Source organism: Rattus rattus, chromosome 5 (genome assembly GCF_011064425.1).
Source record: "Rattus rattus isolate New Zealand chromosome 5, Rrattus_CSIRO_v1, whole genome shotgun sequence".
Classification (NCBI taxonomy): Eukaryota; Metazoa; Chordata; class Mammalia; order Rodentia; family Muridae; genus Rattus; species Rattus rattus.
In genome coordinates, this window is record NC_046158.1 from 7,045,797 (window position 1) to 7,065,525 (window position 19,729).

At 49.2% G+C, this 19,729-nt stretch overlaps 1 protein-coding gene across 2 annotated transcripts in view; it reads right to left on the minus strand.

The window, feature by feature from the left end:
* Rapgef1 (Rap guanine nucleotide exchange factor 1) overlaps window positions 1–19,729 on the minus strand; it is a 91,044-nt gene that overhangs the window by 53,092 nt on the left and 18,223 nt on the right. For both annotated transcript variants that reach the window (XM_032902934.1, XM_032902935.1), the window contains exons 2-4: window positions 7,075–7,211; window positions 6,481–6,594; window positions 1,949–2,127 (exon numbers count right to left, since the gene is read on the minus strand). In XM_032902934.1, the coding sequence (XP_032758825.1) occupies window positions 1,949–2,127; window positions 6,481–6,594; window positions 7,075–7,211 (430 nt within the window). The remainder of the gene's footprint in view (window positions 1–1,948; window positions 2,128–6,480; window positions 6,595–7,074; window positions 7,212–19,729) is intronic.

Sequence of the window (19,729 nt, forward strand, 5' to 3'; positions counted from 1 at the left end):
CTTTGTGTATTTCCTGTTTTGAATAGTTTGACAGTCATTCTGATGGACCAGAGTCAACAGGTTTGAGGGGTTGGTGGCAGGCATTTGTGAGAGCTGTCTGTCCTTGCTTAGCTTCACCATCCTCAGCGAGGAGCTGTGGCCAGGTAGAGAGGATTTCAAAGACTGCATCAGGGTGAGTGGCCTGTCGTGTGGTGAGCCTGTGCTCATGCGCATGTGTGCACAGCAGCAGCTCCATCCCACGGTGAGGACAACACACAAAGTCCAAGTCTTGGTATTTTTGAGAGCCTTAGTGATTCTTACAGATACCACATACTTTTTTTTTTTTTTTAACTAATTAAGGTTTTTGAGATAGGGTCTCACTATGTAGCCCTGGTTAGCCTGGAAATGACTATGTAGACCAGGCTGGTCTTATAGAAATCTGATTGCCTCTGCCTCCCGAGACCTGGGATCATATGTGCCACCATGCCAGACTATAAATATGAGTCTTCTTAAGGAACCTAGAAAGGGTTGCTGTTCTCATTTCAAACTTTGTACAGAAGAGCAAACAATCACTCCATCACTATTAAAGCAGGCGCTTAGAAACCAAGGGTACAATTTAGAGAAAACAACACAACATTGTAGACTTGACTAAAGCGGGTTCTCCTGTCAAAGGTCTTTAGGCGCTTCACCAACAACACCTCATCAAGTGGAACAGCATGGGGAGAGCTAAGTTTTCCGCCAGCCATGGCTACACTTTGCACGTACCAACTGAACAGTCACTAAGAAGGGAGGCAAACGCCTCTCGTCCCTGAGAATGAATGGAGCTGTCCAAGAAGCTTGGGGATGGGTCAAGGCCTCATGAGGATGAGCAGGGGGCCTTCCCCTCTGGAAGGGGTTGACCCAGTCCTACAGCCTGTCCGGCAGGTGAGGTGCCTCTGGTGGCATGCCTGACACTAGCCTTCTGTTCTCCGCCTCCCCTGCCAATCTAGCTGCTTCCTTCAGCATCCTCCACTTCTTCTCCTCTAGGAAGCAGGACAGGACCACTGCGGTCCCCTCAGTGCCTTCTTCAACATGTACCACACAATCAGCGCATCATCATGTGCTAGTGAGCACAACTTTAACTTGACTTTAACTCTTCCCTGGTGGGGGCCACCATGAGACACAGCATCTGGAGTTAGCCATCTACACATCGGATGGCCTAATGTCAGCACAGTGAGCCAAAGGTCACAAACCCCAGGGGTTGGCCCGCAGAAGCAGAGGTGGAAGTGCTAGGCAGAAGACTTCTTGGGAATAAAGACACAGAATTGGTCATAGCTCTCAGAAGAAAACTGTGAACTTCATTGCCAAGTTCGGAAAACCATTCATAAAGGCTCAGTCTCATGGGGTTAAATGGACACTAAGCTGCCTTGAGAAATCCACACAGAGAGTTGTCAATTATGAATGGGTACCACAGACAAAACCCCAGACCTCAGTCTCTTCTGAAAAGTTCCTGCAGGCTTGGGAAGTGCGTCTAGCATGGCTTTCCATGTGATGCTTACAATAAATGTGGGGCGAGCTAAGCTGTAGGAAGAAAACACACTCTAGCAATCAAAGGCTGCCTGGAAGGTCTTGGCCTGGCACAGGCAGGAGTGTGGGCACACTTTGTCTCATCAGATGACAGCCCCAGCAGCTGAGCACTTGAATGACAGACCATGGTAAATGATGGCGGAGGCTCTGAGAATGCATCCAACCCAATGTGATCAGCGCTAGTGAGCTGAGGCACAGGACACAGCCACAGCTCATGGGTGGTGGCATCTGCTAGGAGGGTGGGGTCTGCTAGCCCACGGGCCTCTGGAGGAGCAACTGTTTCAGAGCTGGGCAGTGGGGCAAGTGGAGGACTCCCTTCTTCCCACTGTTTCAAATGCCCCAAACCAAGGTGCCTCTAAGGTTCCCGCTGCTGCCACAGCTAAGGACCTTCTGGGGGACTCACCTGTGCTGGATCCGAGGGTCAGTCTGCACCAGGGGTAAGATGGCCTCCAGCACCTTGCTGGCTGACCCCGGGAGCATCTCCAGAACCTTCTTATCAATGGCCATTTTGTCCACAATGGTCTTAAAGTAGCGCAAGGCACTGACAACCTCCTTCTCTTTCTCCTCCAGCCAGCACAGGTTCTGAAAGGGAACGCCATGTTTAAGGAACGAGAGGAGATTAAAGGGAGCTGTTCTGAGATCAGTGAAGTCTATGACCTAGCTCCACACCCCTGCAAATGGAAAACACTCGGAGAGCAGAGCAAGCCAGAGGGCTTCTCTAAGGCTTGTGATCAGCAGACAGAGATGAACAGGAAAAGACAGGCTTGGAACAGTCACTTGGAGACTTGGGGATTCCCTTGCCACACTCTGAGGTTCTGAAAACATTCTCCTCTGTGCTGACTGGCTCTGAGATAGCACTTCCTGTCTCCCATTGTGCAGTGAGGTCTCAGAGAGGACAAGAGGGAGCCACAGTCATGCCCAGGGCACATACAGAGAATCTGAGGAACTGGCAGCATCACAGCCCATCCCCCATCTAGATCCCCACACAGTCCTATTCAAACTTGAAGATCCCTTTCCATTAAAGACACATGACTTCCAAGGACTCTAATGTCAGTGCTGGAAGGAAGAGCTAAGGAAGCCAGAGCCACTGTTAGTAACTCAGTGACTACTGGTACTGGGACTCTGAGTACAAGGAAAGCCACCTGGAAGGAAATAGCCAGCGCCCAACTCCCCAGAACTCCTCCTAAGCCCACACTCTTTCCTCCTTGACTGTGGGTAGCCTAGGTCCACACCTGGCCGGGTGCAGGGCGGACAGCTCTAGTCTCCTCCCCCCAGCCTCCTTTCTCCAGTGGCCCAGATCCCAGACAGAACGTCATTCAGAGTGGATAGCTCCACAAATAGACAGCCCACAGAGGGAGTGAGGAGGTGTGTGGACAGTGAGGCCATCACCTGTGGGCTCCCTAAGGTCCAGAGTGTGAGTAACAGCACTGAGGCCGAGAGGTTTAAGCAGTAGTCTATAGATACATGAATGGCAGAGATATTACAAAAAGTAACTATTCTTTTGAATACTAAATCTCCCTCATCGCCAGATAATGTTAGGGAGTATTAATTTAAAAATGATATATATATATATAAAATTAAATAAGTGGATGGAATCAAGTAACCAGAACTTGAGCCAGACACCTTCCAATGGTCCAGTGTGGCTCTCTGGAGTGCTCTGCAGACGACCAGGACCACTCAGCCGTCCGTGCACTGTCTCCCCATCTCTACCTGATACATTCATTTCCTGTCTGTCTCCAAGAGCTGAGCACTGGTTTCTCTACTGCCCGGACAAGAGCGCTCAGCTTTACCATGCCCCAGCCATAGCCGGGCCAACCTGAGGAATCAGGCCACACAGGTGGCGCTGGTGACAGCATGCAAAGCAATCAGGCTACAAGAGAAGGGGGAGGAGGGGGAGGAAGAGGAGGAAGAAGAGGAGGGGGGGGATGGGTTGTCTTGACACATTACAACCTGCTGGAAGGCAAGAGTGATAAACTTGCTGGGGAAACAGGGAAGTATTTTAAGAAAACACGTCAGACGTATGGGCAAGAGTGAACAGGATCTGGGAAAAGTTGAAGGTGCAGGCACTTTGGATCAGAAAGGCTTCTCCTGCCACTAAGGGAGATCAAATCAGGCACATAAGGGCCATGCTAGCTGGACTCAATGAAGGGCTAAGTAAGGACGCAGCAAAGTCAGGTAGCTTCCGTCACCTTCTCCCAAGCCCCATGTCTTGATTATGGTCTCCTTATGCTCAGCACTCCCTGGGCCCTTCAGGTTGTAGACTGTAGTTAGCAGTGAGAATCAGTTCTACACACAGCATAGGTACATAGCACTAGCTGTGGCAGGCCTACAATCAGCCCAGAATGACTGTCAACCTACATACCTCTCCCTCCCCAGGGAGCCGTTGTTACCGCTTGTTCTCATCACCTGGTAACTCTGAGGTTGTCAATCTGGGAAGGGCCAGATCCAAGGCCAAGCTGGACTTGGGAACAGTAGATTCCAGCTCCTTGTCTGTGGGACAGGTGAATGCCCTATGCTATTAAGGAAGTCAAAGTAGGTGGCTGAAGCTGGAGCTCCGCGGCCAAGCACTTGCCTACCGTAGAGAGGCATGGGTTCCATCCCCAGCAGCAAAACAAACAAACAAACAAACAAACAAACACCAACCAAAACAGAACAAAACCAGTCAAAGAAACAGAGACAACAACCAAGGTGAAGACTGATGGCGAGGAAGGGAGTCACTGATAACTGAGGAGACACTCAGGCATCAGGTCAGAGTGAAAAGTCTGAGGAGGATGACAGACCTGAGGAGGAAAGGTCAGGTCACAGCTGGCCCTCTGAGTGCTTCGAGCCACCCAAAGAACTCTGTACTTGTTTCCGTTCAGGCTGTAACCTCCCCACAGAACAGATGCTGTTAGTTCATAAGTGGGGAAACTGAGGCTGCGTGGGGAGTGGGAGGAACAGATAACCTGCCCCAAGACTCCACTGCTAAGTAATCAAATTAAATCACAGACCTGGCAGGCTTCACTCCACAGCCTGGACGTACAAACAGCCAATACTGTTAATAGAAGTAACAAAGCCTCTCCACACGGCTAGAGAAAAACTAAGACAACAGGAGTGAAGCCGCAGGGACAGAGCTGGACAGATGCTCAGGAAGCAGCAGTAGTCTAGAGCTGCACTGAACTCTTGTGCTTCAACATATTTAACAGGGAAGTCACACCTGGGGTAACATGAAACACATATGCAAATGCTCTGTAGGAGGAACAGGGACAGTGAGTGACAAAGGACAGGCAGCAGCAACCTCCCCACACCACAAGGTTTCTGGACACTGTCCTCTCATCTGTGTGCTGTGGCGGGGTCCATCCTGCGGCCTGCACTAAACAGCAGTCCACACTCGGGGTCCTTGGGACAAGCAGGGTTGAATTTAAGCCCCAGGCTGTACCTGCAGCTCCTGCTATAGGGAAGTCTCCCTTCAGCACTGCAAACATCCAGGACCTTGGGGAAGACACCCTGCTGCTACAGGATGGTGCCAGCACTGCTGGCTCCTAATCCAGCAGCTCCCGCTTCATTCTCCTAACTGACAACTGAAGAAAACGTCTCAGCACTGTGGGGCTTTCAGATGCCTCGCTATGTGAAGGGTGTGATTGCAGCAAACTTTCTCCCATGGTCTTTCTTTGGACAATGCATAAAGAAGGGAAGACTCCAGGCCTGGCTTGCTCACCATGTTCCTATCAGCATTCTCTTGCAGGCAAAGCTGTCTGCCAATAAGCCAGTTAGGAATCATGGCCTAAAGGTGTGAGCTCCAAGAACGTTCTGCATGCTAAGACACAGACCGAACCTCTCCCTGCTCACGGCTCTTCTGTATGGAAGTAGTGCATCTGACAATGCCAAGTAGTGCCTTGCTCACAGGCAGCAACTCATTCAACAGAAGTTTCTGGGCTTTCAAACCTCATTTTCTGTACCTTTAACTAGACTTTTAAGATACTCTGCTTGCCCACACAGTCAGGCAGTGTCTGAGCCACAGCAAGCTGACAGCTTTGACAGCAGGTCTGCGTTCAATCACCCTTGGGGTCAGCTCATCTGCAAACCTTGTTCCCTCTTTACATTGCTAAGTGCATTTTTAATGTAAGGACAAGCATTCAGATCTGTAAGACATTATTAACAAACACACCCGGGCTTGACTTCTTAAAGAAGACATATGGTGGCACACACCCCGGATCCTGGCACTCAGAAGGCAGAGGCAGGAAATTGCACTTTAGGACCAGCTTGGGTTAAAGAGCCATATTAAACAAAACAAAACAAAACAAAACAAACTCCAGGACTGCTGTAGCTCAGGGTAAAGCTTTTGCCTAGGGTGCTCAAGGCCCGGGTCAGATCCTCAGCACCACAAAAAGCCCCAGTCAGGCTTTGCATTTAAATCCTGACTTAAGCACTGCTCTGTGGCTTTAGCTAATCCCCCATCTTTAGAGACTTTCTTTTTAAGCAGGGCAGGTTTCACTGCCAGGGCTGTTGGGAGGAGAGGGCCCCACTCCCCTCCAAGCAGCAGAGGCAGGGAAGAGGCCTGATCAGTGCCAGTGGGGCTGCTGTAGGCACCCTTGCTAAGAACTCGAGCCTCCCAAGGCTTTAGAAGCCTTCTCGGTAAACATAGCACATCATCATCTCAGCAACTCAGGGGGACAGCACCCACGCTGGAAAGGTGATACTTCTCCATCTGCCTAAGCACCCACTAAACCACTCTCTTGAAAGGACCCAAACCTAGGCTGCACAGTCTGAGCTCCCTCCCCATCAAAACCACTCAGATGCTTTCATTCAAGCATTATATCAGATACTTGAGCCCATAGCTGCCACCCAGTGAAGACACAGGAACATCGCCACAGGTGTTTTCCATCCCCAGACCACGGACCAGAGTTCTGCAGTGGAAGGCAAGGCAACCCCAATTGTTCTTAATGTCACACTGACCTTCTGCCTCTGAGACCTGGAATCCACAGCACTGGTGGACATAAATTCTACTGCCTGCTGCTCCAGATCCAAGGGGATAGGGTAGCCCTCTGGTAGAAATCTGTCTCTTGCCTCCTGGAAGAGAGGAAACCTGGATTCCTACAGAGCTTGAAATGGACATTGTAGACTGGAAGAAGGGGTTGGTGAGAGTCAACAGCTGTTCCACACATCTGGCTCAGCTGCCCTTGCTGAGGTTACTAATGCTGGAGGATGCCTTTAGATGGGATTCAGGGGGTTGTGAGTTTCAGAGCCCAGGCCCTGAGGCTGAACGACTGGTTCAGGCCATCAGAGCCCTGTGTGAAAGTACCCGAGGGCTTCTGGGTGGGAGGGAGCACCAGGTGAGAGCACAGTGCTCAGAGTTACTTTAAATGCCCAGAGGATGACACGGAACTGTCCAAGCCACTGGCCGGACTGATTAGCAGGACAGGCACTACCATCCTAAGGTCCCAGGTCCCAGGGACACAGATGGCTCTAGTAAACGCACTTATACACAGTGCAGCCCACAACGCTGGCCACAGGCTGGGCCCAGGAGGAACACCTAGAGGCGCGGCTTACTTTGCTCACAGGCTTCTCAGGAGTCTTCGACACCTCAGCTGGCTTTCCCTTCTTGGATGGTGTTCTCTTGATTTTAGGAGAGTGGAATTTGTCCATCAGCTTCATGGTGAAGGAGGAGAGATGAGAGCGCTGAGAGTCTGAAAGCACAGAGAAGTCTGACTGTTAGAGGAGGGGCAGGAGAGGCTGTGGTTCTTGTGGGAGTGATGTGGTCTTTCAGCTAAAACTTCCTTCTTGAAAGAGTCAAAGGAAGGGACATGTGGACCAGGTCTTTTTTCTTTTTGAGACACTGTTTCTTTGTGCAGCCCTGGCTGTCCTGGAACTCCCCCAGGCTGGCCTGGAACTCAGAAACCAGCCTGCCTCTGCCTCCTGGGTCTGGGTTTAGAGGCGTGGGACCCATTCTAACACTCTGCTTACATGTAAGTACTGTTGTACTTTCCCCTGGCCTGAGTGATTAGAATGGTGAGTAACTAAGAGAGGTAGGATGGAGATTAAGAACTTGCATTAAAATGTCAGTTTCCTCGCTAGTTCCATGAGCATTTAATCAAAGTCCAGGAGACACAGGAAGAATACGCATGGATTCAGAGAGGTGTGGCTGTCCTCAGCCTCTGGTGGAGGAAAGAACAAGTGACACAGGCCAGGTCCTAGAGGTGTCAGCAAAAACAGAAATGGAAGCAAGGTGTTCAAACTGTTCTGGTCTAAGATAAAAGACTGACTGATGTTCTTAGAACAAGACAAGTCAAGGGTGTCTGTTCTCACGGATCCTGGGTGGCGCCACTCTGGAAGCTTACACTGTAATTATTAAGAGGAAAAAGGTACTCTGCTCAGAAGGAAGATGTGACACTTCCTCTGTGTCTGCATCTATTTTAAATAGGGTCTCACTATGGCTCAAGATGGCCTCACGGTGAGCCTGCCTTGGCCTCTGGGTCACTGGTGTGCGCACCCAACTCTATTTGCAGAGATTGTTCTGTGTGTGGAAACCCTTAAGCAATCCATTGTAGAACTTTGCTAGCACTGGGTAGGCAGACAGCTCAATGTAGAGCCCGATGTTTGCCTTGTGTGTGCACAGAAGCATATATGAGTAAGTAAATAAGACATGACAGCTTATGCAGAGGTACATTTCTTAATCCCAGCAACTGTCAGGCAGAGGCCGACGGAACTGGTGAGATCCAGGCCACTATGGTCTACATAGTGGGTTCTAGGCCAGCCAGGGCTACATAAGGAAATTCTGTCTCCAAACAAAAAGAAAAACTACTAGCACTAACAAATTCAGTAAGGCTACAGGACACAACATCAACATCATATAAAAACTAATTTTTTTAAATAAAGTAGCAATGAACACACAATGAAATTTTAAAAAACCTCTCATTATATCAGAAAGGACCACAGACTTGGACATACGTCTGACAAGAGCAATTCCCCACTTTACTCTGCGAACTGTAAAACAGTGCCGAGCTCGGAGACGACCAAACCATGTGGAAAGCATCCCATGTTCCTGGATCAAAAGGCTTAATATTGTTATGAGAGTAATATTTCCCAATAACAACTTGTCATCCAAAGAATCCTGCTAGCTTAATTCTTTTGGTAAAAACTGACACTCTAATCCTAAAATTAGTAAGGAAATATGAGTGATCTAGAACAGCCAAAACAAACAGTGAAGCTGGGGACATCGGAACATCTCGATATAAACATTAAACACGTTAACCAAGGCGCTCCAGCACAGATAGAGACACACGACCCAAGAGCAGGACTCAGACTCCAGAAACAAACCCATATGTCCAAGCTTACTGATTTTCAACGAGGATACACAGACCAGTGAATGGGGAAGTAACAATTCTTTCAACAAGCAGTATTAGGGGAAGTAGGCACTTGTTTGTAAAAGAATGAATGAAGGCCCCTGCCTTACACCACATGCTAAAATGAGCTTTAAATAAGTGAAAGATCTAAATATAACAGTTAAAGCTGAAGGGTTAAAACACTTAAAAGAAAGGACAGGTTTTGTGGCCTTGGATCTGAGTCTACTCTTTGCTGTAACACAAAAGACACAAGTAGCAGAAATGAAAAATAGATAAATTAGAACTCCTTCAACATTAAAATCTGTGCTGTAATGTCTGCATCGAGGGAGTGGAAAGACAGACTGTTGGGTGAGGAAAATATTTATGGACTATGTATCTGATGAGGGACTGCACACAGAATGGAACAGCATTCTGGGGACTGGTGTATGCCTCGAATTCCCGTACTCTGAAGGCTGAAGCACCAAAGTTACAAATTAGCAGCCAGCCTGGGCTACACAGCCAGACTCTGCCTCAAAAGAAAGGCAAACAATCAAACAAGGAAGCCATTGGGATGTAGGTAGTAGGGAGGAGCTCCCCTAAGTGGCCTTGCACTCTGCAGCACTGCAAACAGCAGCAGCAGCAGCAATGCAGCAGCAGCAATGCAGCAATGCAGGAAAATGTTCCCACTTCAGCAGCAGCAGACAAACCTTAAAATACACAGAAAGGCAGAAAGACTCTGCCTCACAAAGTCCAAATCAAACAACCAAAAACACTCCAGACTACGTAACGAGTAAAGAATCTGAATGGGGACAGTGAGAAAAGACGTGGTGGCCACACGAGCCTGAAGGAAGTGATCCCCAGAGCCGGTGGGGGAGGAGAGGCAGCTTCTGAAAGCTGTTCTCAGACCACACATGTGCAGACACCTCACACACGCAATAAATAAACTGAGAAAATAAAAAAGAATTTGAAAAGACATTTCTCCAAAGACATATTGGTAATAAATACATAAAAAGACGAACCATGTTTGGACTCAGGTGGGAGGCCCTGGTTTGGTCCCTAGCGCTGAAAAGAACAAGCAAGGAAAAGCCAAACACAACAGTCAACACTACTAGGCAAATGTAAACCCACTTGACACCCAGAATACTGAAAACAACAGGACTGCTAAGTATTGGGAGGACTAGGTGAACTGGAAGCTTACAGGCTGATGTTAGAAATAGAATAGCTGCACTGGCGAACTCCTGGCAGGTCGTCAGAATACCAAACACATCATTCCAGCAGTTCTATTGCAGGCCTATGTTCATCTAGAAGTGACGAGAAATACCCATAAGGTGTGCACAGGGAAGTTCAGAGCCATAGCTTCATCATGGCCAAGAGGTGAAAATAACTCAAAGGTCTAAATGCCTGTGAACGAGTAAGTAAATGTGGCAGACCCACCCAGTGGAATAGTATTTGGTAATGAAAAGGAAATTGAGCCCAACCTTGCAACAATAAGGATAATCTCAAAAACAGTGTGCCAAGTGATGACAGCCACACAGAAAAGGCCGCTCATCTGACTGAGATGTCCAGAAAAGTCAAGTCCACAGAGGTAGAAAATAGGTCAATGGCTGCCTAAGACTGCAGAGGGAACAGAGGAGCATGGAGAATGACCATTAAGAAACTCGGGGTCTTTGTGGAAGAGCTCGGATGACATCAGAATGTGACGATGGCTGCACTAACCAGAAAGACACACAGATGGCATCACCACAGGGCTGACAAAGACAACTAAGCAATCTACTACCTCCGTTCTTCTGTCCTTATTGGTGTGTGTGTGTGTGTGTGTGTGTGTGTGTGTGTGCGTGCGTGCGTGCGTGCGTGCGTGCACGCGCGCATGTGTGAACAATACCTTCGATCCCAGCATTTGGAAGGCAGAGGCAGGCTGGCCTCTAGGTTCAAGACCAACCTGTACAGGGTAAGTTCCAGGATATCCAGGGTTACAAAGAAAAACACTGTCTCAAAACAAAACTAAACCAAACCAAACCAAACCAAACCGTCCTCATTAGCTGTTTCCTGACAGGAATACCAGCTCCCTGAGGGCCATACCTGTGTGCTTCGGCAGCTGACAGCATCTGGCTCACAGAAAGTGAGCAGCAAACAGCTCTTCAACAAATGAACACATCAATCACCGGATACCCCACCCCCTCAAGAAAGCAACACAGCACTGCAGCTTTCTGCCACAGCAGAGAGCCACAGGAAAAATACAACTATTTTTAATACTTAACACTGGAAAACTAAAGAACAAAACATTCTGTACGCCTTGGGAAGAAAGTTATCTATAGTTTAGAAAAATAAAAAGTCCTTCCCCATTTTAGCAATAAATCTCCAGCAATTTATTGCTAAAGTAAAAGTTGTCCCCAAACAGACGATGTAGTAGCTACATTTCAGGGCTGTCACTGTCAGCACTGCTGCACACAACTGAAGGTCAAAGTTCAGTTTCTTAGGCAAAAATATTCCAAGTACTCAGGCAGGGTCAGATAAACTCTGGCCTCTGAAGATCACCAGGGAGCCCAGAAGCACTCAGCCACACAGAAGAGCCTTTGCCTTCACTCAAATGCAGGCAAACCCAACCCTGGGTGCACAGCAGCAGGAAGCCCTGGCTCTCCGGGGCAGGGGCAATGCTAGCTTGAAGGAGGCCCACCGGGCCTGGAGGTCAGAGCAGAAGTGGCATGGGGGGTCTCTGGCCCTCATCTCTCCCCTCACACAGCTGCACAGGGCAGGGCCAGGCACAGCTGTACTTCCTTTAAACGTGAAGGCTGCGAAGCGAGTCATATAGAACGGTGCAGAGCTCTGACCGGGTGGGGTCAGAGAGCTTGGGCAACCCGGTACCATGTGTCTCTCCGACTCTTTCACTGAGGCTCAAACTGTTCTCCTGCTTCGAAAGGATGGTGTGCTGGAGACTGACACATGCAGGAGATGCTGCACTGCTGTGCTGAGCAGTCTGTGCCGAGGCAACACTGGGCAGGCAGGGAACAACTGATGGTCTGCACCTCATGGCTGGCGGTCCTTAGAAATACACAGCTCCTAAGTGAGAGGCGACACTTGGCAGGCAAGGTGCCTTATTAGCAGTGAGCTTGTGCTGGAGGACTCTGCCTGTAGACAGAGCATGTGTGAGACAGGGTGGTCTGCTAGATGATTGTGTGTGTGTGTGTGTGTGTGTGTGTGTGTGTGTGTGTGTGTGTGTGTGTGTGTGTGATGCTTGAGGTCCAGCACTTGATCCTTTGAAGTTGTAGTTAGAGGGAGCACTCTTAAGTACTAAGCCATTTTTCCACAGATACATAAACACATAGATACATCAATTAAGTTTTAGAGATTATTTAGTTCTATGTACACAAGTGACTTGCCTGCATATGTGCATATGTACTGCATACATGCCTGTGGGAGTCAGAAAAGGGCATCAGATCCTTTGGAATTGGAGTTACTATAAATTACCACATGGGTGCCAGGAATCGATCCCAGGTATTCTACAAGAGAAAAAAGGTGCTCTTAACCACTGAGCCACCTCTCCAGTCCCACAGGTAAATTAGTCTTTTTTGAAAGTGTGTTTTAAGTGTGCACCTAGTTCACAGAACATCATAGTCCAGGCCAGACATGCTCAGAACACTTCTGTGAGCTGTCCCCAAATCCATTTCTGATTTGTATTTTTAACTAAAATGGGTACACTGTGGTATAACTTCGTTTCCACTGGCCGGCACGGGGTAACTGCTCGGCACGGAGGCAAGCCTGTCTACAGAGTTTTAGCGCTGCACAGTTAGTCAGACTTTGAGTGTTACTTCCATACGGCCCACAGGTCCAGCATTGACACGTGGTTCATGCTTCTGATCAGAGGGCCTCATCAATACTCTCTTCTCTTCCCTTACAGGAAGGGGCACACCTGCCCTGTACCAGTTTCACAGCTAGTCCATCCTTCCATCCCTTCTGATGCAGGCTGGCCTTGTGACATCCTCTAAAGAGAGCACAGGGCTCCCAGACAGGCTGGGGCTTGATGGGCTATGAAGGCAATTGACTAATTTGTCCAAGACAGGCTGAGAGAAGAGAGAAAAGCGGGGTTGAAGAGGAAGTCTGGGCAGCTTATATATTTCTTGGGTTTACTGTGGTGATCAAGTTCCTTAGAGACTCAGCTGTGTGAGCCAACTTCCTCTTTCTCTAGGGTCTGCTGCCCTCGGTCCTGTAAAGAGATGCAGGGGTAAGGAGCTGGCCAGACTCACAGCCAACTCTCACAACCAAGGCGGAACCAACATGGAAAGGAAATGTAGAGAGCACAAAAACCCCCTGAGGAACATGAGGACAAGGCTGGCCCTGACCACAAGCCAGAGACACCTACTCCTGATAGCTGCCATCAAAGCCAGGAAATGGTGACAGAACTCACCCTATCTTTTCCTGCCTGGTCCTGAAAACAGGTTGAGCAGGTACACAGTTGGGAAGCTGTGGTGACGGTTTGAGGCCCGGGTCAGTGAGTAGGCGCAAACCAACCAGCAAATCACATGGGCACAGAGATGCTGTGTCAGAACAGCCAACCTTCCAATTCCGGAGACCAGGACTGGGCTGCTCTGCTTTCCCTGGGAAGATGGGTGAACAACCAGGTTTCAGGAGGCCATTGGGATCCCCAACTGCTGTGAAGTGCAGATGAGTACTGCTCTAATGGCCAGCAGTGGCGCAGTGGGTGGAGGCAGCAGGCGGCATCTGCTGCTGGGTCAGCTTGTCCACAGCCCCAGTCACAGGCATTCACTCTCCTGCCCCTTCACACATCTGCCTACCACTAAGGAGGGGCAGTGCCAAAGAGCTACTCCCACAGTGCAGTAGCCTCAGGTGCTTCCTGCTCTACTGTTCCCTGTGGTTCATGCTGAGAGATGACATTGGTAAATGCATCTTTAAAAAAGCATTATGTATGTGAGTATACAGCTACTGTCTTCAGACACACCAGAAGAGGGCATCAGATCCCACCACAGACGGCTGTGAGCCACCATGTGGGTGCTGGGAATTGAACTCAGGTTCTCTCAGGTGCTCTTAACCACTGAGCCATCTCTCCAGCCTCCTGCAAATGCATCTTTGTAAACACTTTTTAAGACTAAAATGAAAACAAAAAGTACTGAACACATGTAGACATTTACTACCTGTCAAACAGCACTACCTTTATGCAATGATGCTGTGGTCCACGCCATGGGTTGAATGAAAATGGCCCCCATAGGCTCATATAGTCAAATGCTGGATCCCCAGTCAGTGGAACTTTTGGGAAGGAGTAGGAGGTGGGGTCCTGTTTGAGGATGTATGTCACTCAGGGTGGGCTTTGAGGTTTCACAAGCCCATGCCATTCCCAGTTAGTCAGCTTGCTTATGTTCTCATTGGTTCGTGTTCTCTCTCTCTCTCTCTCTCTCTCTCTCTCTCTCTCTCTCTCTCTCTCTCTCTCTCTCTCTCTCCTCCCTCCCCTCCCCCCCTGTCTTTTTCCCTCTTCTTGTACAGATGTAAGCTCTCAGCATTAGCTGCGGGACCATGCCTACTGGCCTGATGCCTGTCACGAAGGTCATGGACTCCAACCATCTGAATCTATAAGCCCCAATAAATGCTTTCTCTATAAGTTGTCTTGGTCATGCTGTCCTATCAGCAACTGAAAAACAACTATGAGTGAGAAATGTATAGCTGCTTCCCTGTACTTTACATATAGCCAGGAGGATGGTGCGGCCACACAGTAGGGTGCTGCTCTGAAGTTTCTTTGCCGGGGTCACTCTCCTGTCACATAGGTGGCCACCATGTGGTTGTGTGGACTGTGATTCCTCTTTTTATAATTTGCATGCACGTGTGTAGTTTAACTTAGAAGTTTGTGGCCATCTCACAAGGTAGTGCTCTATACAGTTTCTTTCTCTACAGGCCTGATGCAGAGGTGTACGCATGCTTGCTTTGTTAGGTCTGCCTGTCCACCATGGTCACTGGGTGGTTCTTGGGCTTGGGCTCTCATAAACAATGCTGCTGCAGATACATCCAGCGTGTCTTTTGGCCATGCGTGAGGAGGTCCTATGAGTAAACTGGCGGGTTGCAGGGCAGGTCCCTTATTTAACTTCACAGACAATGTCAGACAATCCCAAGGGGCTGTGCGATTTAACAGTTATACCAGAAGGGATAAGGGACCCAGGTACTGTAAGCTGAGGACTGCCCCCCCCCACTTGCACACACATGTTTTCCATATAGCTGTACTAAGCATAGGGGAAAAGTTGGAACACTATGACCTATACGCTTGCAAAGGCTTGAAAGGCCACTAACAGAAGCTAAGGCTGAGTCCCTCCCTCCCTGTGTGGCAGGGCATTTGCACCAAGGACTAATGCTGGCCCTTTCCTCCCTGGAAGAACAGCTCTTTAATCTCTGGGTGAGTGCAGCAGTGTCACTAACGACAGCCATTTTTCTGGACAATCCGTGAGCTGCATGTCCCCTACCTAGGAAGGAGAGGGTGAAGGAGAACACCCAGCCTACTCACAGGATCAACCACAGCAAAAACTCAAGGTGATTGACCCCTACAAAGCTGGCCAATTTCTTCTCAAGTGCCCTGCCCGCTGCCAGGATTTCATTCTTAGATCTTTAGCTTGCCCCTCTGTGGGTTTAGCAATGATGTCTGTCTGCTCCTGACAAATGTGCTATCAACTGGCCTTTCAAATGTCACTTGCAGTGGCAGCTGGGATCCCAACTTAGCAGCAGTTTCTGTCAGGGCTTAATTCCATCCCAAGATGGGAGGCCTCTAAGCAACATCCACAACAGGGATCACAAAGTCAAGGTCATGTGGATGGGGCTCACATAGCTGCTCCACAGTGCTTGTAGTCAGCCTAGAGATCTGACCTGTGGTCTTTGATACCTGTCCTACACACCTCCTCTAGGTCTCTAAAGAACAGTGGATGTTTTAGGCCCTTACTGGGCAGAAGCCCAGTGGCAGTCATATTTAATACCATTTTCACCCCATTTTGTCTAAAATATCAGCACCCAGCAGACAATTTCATACAACTGCTCCTGAGTTACTCCTTGTTTTTCTTACATTCTACTACAGTGTAGAGTTTACACTTCCAGCATGTTCTATTCACATAAGTCGTTTTTAGGATACCTGAATTAGACAGGACAACTCTGGGCCCTCCCCTTCCATGCCAAAGAAGTTCCCAGGACTAGGCTGGCTGTAACTGCTTCTAGGTCACACCCACTAGCAGCACACAACTATGGAATGCAAGTGGATCCGCTCACCGTTAGCTGGGCTCCAGCCTAGGAAGCCCTCTCCACCCTTATGCTAGGTATTGCAGGGCCTGAGAGCAAGCAGCACTGAGGGGCAGACTGCTGCGGAGTCGGGGAGAACTCAGAGGAGAGATGTGACCATCTATTCTCTCATGAATCCTGCCCGCCCCGCCCCTCTAGAAACAGACTATCTCTGCCACACAGAGCAGGCACTAAGTAGCCAGGTCAGCTGTTCACTCGCTCGCTCACCTGGAGCCAAAAGGAAGCTCCAGACTCGGCCTCCTGGCCAAAGCCAGCACACTTCTGTCCCTGGTCTTCGCTGAAAGAACGTCACAGCTACCTCTGCTTCCACGAGCTATCTCCATCACTGCCAAGTATCCAGAGGGCTAGACAGCACGACTGGTCCAGGGGCTCATGCTTTCGAATTAGAGACACAAGTCATACTGAGTTACGTAAAACCGGACTTCACTGATGTAAGGCCACTTCGTTCCCAGTCAGATGTGACCTCTCCCCTCCCCCAACACTATTAAGCACATAGCACTGTGTTAGGTGGTGACAATGGCCTGGACCATTTCCCATCAGAGGCTTTCTGCACCTGACCTCATTTGATCCCACAGCCACCTCTTAGGGGCTCACAGAAACCTTGAGGCTGAGGAAACAGACTGGGCAGAGATGGGATCTGATGTCAGTCTTGGTGCATTTGCCAACCAGCAGTGTCTGGTTTGGCAGCAGAGAGTGATATGTACCCTGCAGATGGCTCAAAGTAGATCAAAGGCCAGTGGTGGGAGGGCTTGGGGTCCGATCCCTGGAGGAATCTTATTTCCTCCAGGTCAACTCAAAAGTTTCCTTCCAACAAACCAGCACTTACTAGGTGCAGAGAGAGCACACGCAGACACACACACACACGCAGACACACATACACGCAGACACACACACACGCAGACACACACGCAGACACACACACACACACACACACACACACACACACACACACACACACACACACACACACACACACACACAGAGCTTTGTTTCCCATGGTCCTCTCTGAAACTTATGCCCAGCATGGAAGCTGTCTGGTAGATGTGCTTATAGCAGAGCAGGGAACCAAGTCTCCACTAGTTGAAAGACTTTCTAGCCAGCAGTCCGTGTAAAAGTAAAAAATCAGCTCCTAGAAAAGCAGTCAATGACTGTTCATCAAAGGCATCAAAGGCAGAGGGCTTGAGAGGAGGAGCTGAGGCCACACCCTGCTCTCTGACCAGGAGAGGGTAATGGAAAGGGGGTGGACTTTATTTTTAAACCTTAGTGGGGAGAACACACAGTTCAAAGATGTGTAGAATTGCCAGCATCTGGCTGGAGAGAGGGGAGAGGTTTTCTGACGTTGGCCAGGTTCCCAGTTCTAAGTGTGGTCTGTGAGCTCTCACAAAGTCTTGGGCCTGGCCATCTCTTTTCCTGCTAACTCTCCTCACTTCTTCAGCTCTTCCTGATCCACCTCGTGCCTGGAAGAAGGCTTCAGTAAACGCTAAGGGCTATCCACCTTCACACACCTGCTGAGAGTACTGAAGGCTTCACTGAAGGGTCTCCAGGACAGGGGACACTTTGGTGACAGCACCACTTTAGGCCTGTTTAGAAGCAGGTTGTTTCCTGAAGCAGATGGCCCCTCACTAGTCTTAAGGTTCACATCTTGGTAGTTACAAGGCCAGGGGAACGACAGCAGAAACCTGTCTTGTCCACTTGAGTTTGTCTCTAATCCCTCTTGTTCGTAAACAGTATTACAGATTTGGGGTTGGCCCATTCCACTGAGCATGCTTGGCTGAGAGACTCTAACTAATTCCACACTGTCCATTTCAGGCAGGATACAGAAGTCACCTGGGTGGGCGGGACGACTACAGATAAGACTAACCATGTCACAACACAAGTTGTGCTTCCTATTCAGGTCCCAGACCTGAGAACCATGATGAGAATGCAGGTGACAGGGAAGGGCAAACCATTCCTGAGGGAAGACCAGAGATGGAGGCTTTGGACTACAGTGAGAAATTATTACTGTTCATGCACAAAGACTGTGAAGACTTGACTCTGTACTAGTCACCAATTCTACTATAAATTACCAAAACTGGCCAGGGGAAGAGCCAAGAAGCCCAAGCAGCTGGCTCTGCACAGGAGCAGGCCATTGGCTGGAGGCTCAGCCCTATACCCTCTGCAGGCCTGACCTATGGGTCAGTTGCATCCTTGGTAGAAAACAAAGGAATCTAAAGCCCCACGGCCACATTCTAGGAGGAAGCCAACTTTATATTTGGCATGGGAAACCTTGAGATTTCTTAGCAGGGAAATAAAATCAACTGGGAAGGAAAGGTTGTGCCAAGGGTCCAACAGCCCAAAGTGTAGTCCCTCTAGATCTGAAGGATTCAGGACTCCTAGGATGCAAGGCCCCACTCCAGTGTGTGACCCCAGCAGACCTTCCTCAGGGAGGAGGCCAGGGACAACGAGGAGAATCCACTGTATTTCACAGAAATTTCTCGGAGCCATGAAGTGACCATGCAAGGAAACATAGTACTCCCTCTTCTTCCAGGAAGCCTGGGTCTGTTGTGACCCACTACTGTGTCTAAGAACGTAAGTGCCATCTGTAAGGTGCTGTGATCTCAGGTCCAAGGATATTTTAATCAAAGTACTACTGTGCATGTTTGAGAAGTCACCCAAAATTCTTGTTCTGAATCTGTAAATGGGTTTAGGCCCCACAAGAGAAATTATCGGTCAGTAAGCTAAGCATGAGTTTTTGAGGCTGCCTGATGAATAATGTTTAGTTCCAACATCCTTTACAAACTAAAGCACTAACACAGAGCAGGGACTGAAGAGTCTAGTTCCTTTGCAGCAATGTTTTTATGTTCTCTATAGCAAGGGGCTGGGAGTAGTGTTTTGGGTAAGGTCTGGGCTGCTTCAGAAGGCTGCCTGTCTTTTTGCCTTTAAAGCAGTCATAGAAGGTGGGCTGGAAACACTGCAACAGAGCGCTGTTTGCCTTTGGTCTCTAAACACCTCTTACCCAAAGATCAACTTGGAATCAGCTCAGATCCATGCCATAAATTAGCTCTGGGCCAGTTCCTCAAAGCACCAGAGGTCACTGAGGTTAAAGGCTGTGGTGTGGGAGAGACCACCACTGTGGGCCCTCCTCCCCTGGGCTTTCCAGAAAGAGACACTTAGACCTTGTGATGGCTGCTCTAAACAGCAGGCCCCTGTGAAGGAGCCTGGAGCGAGCAAGGAGCAGAGGAGGGAAGGAGAGCTAAGCAGAGGTAACTCCGCCACCTTCTTGGGGACAGGCATGCTGGGTCATGGGGAATGGGCAGAGAGCAGCCGGGAGGAGTTTAACTTGGGCTGTAGGATGGATGGGTTTTCTTCGTTGCCATCAGAAAGCTATAGTTCTAAACACTAGACCTGAGTCTGTTAGAGACACATCTGTCCTTTAACAAAGAGATCTGCCACTCATGTGCCCTGGCTTTCATGCTTAGACAGAACCCAACTCCATAAAGGAGCTAAGGGCCGTGTGCAGGCAACTGATGCCTGAAATGGCACTCTTGGGCCTATGAGTACCCAAGGTTGTCAGTTCGAAGTGAACCCCAGAAAAACAGCTGGGCACCCAGTCAGCACCACAGTGG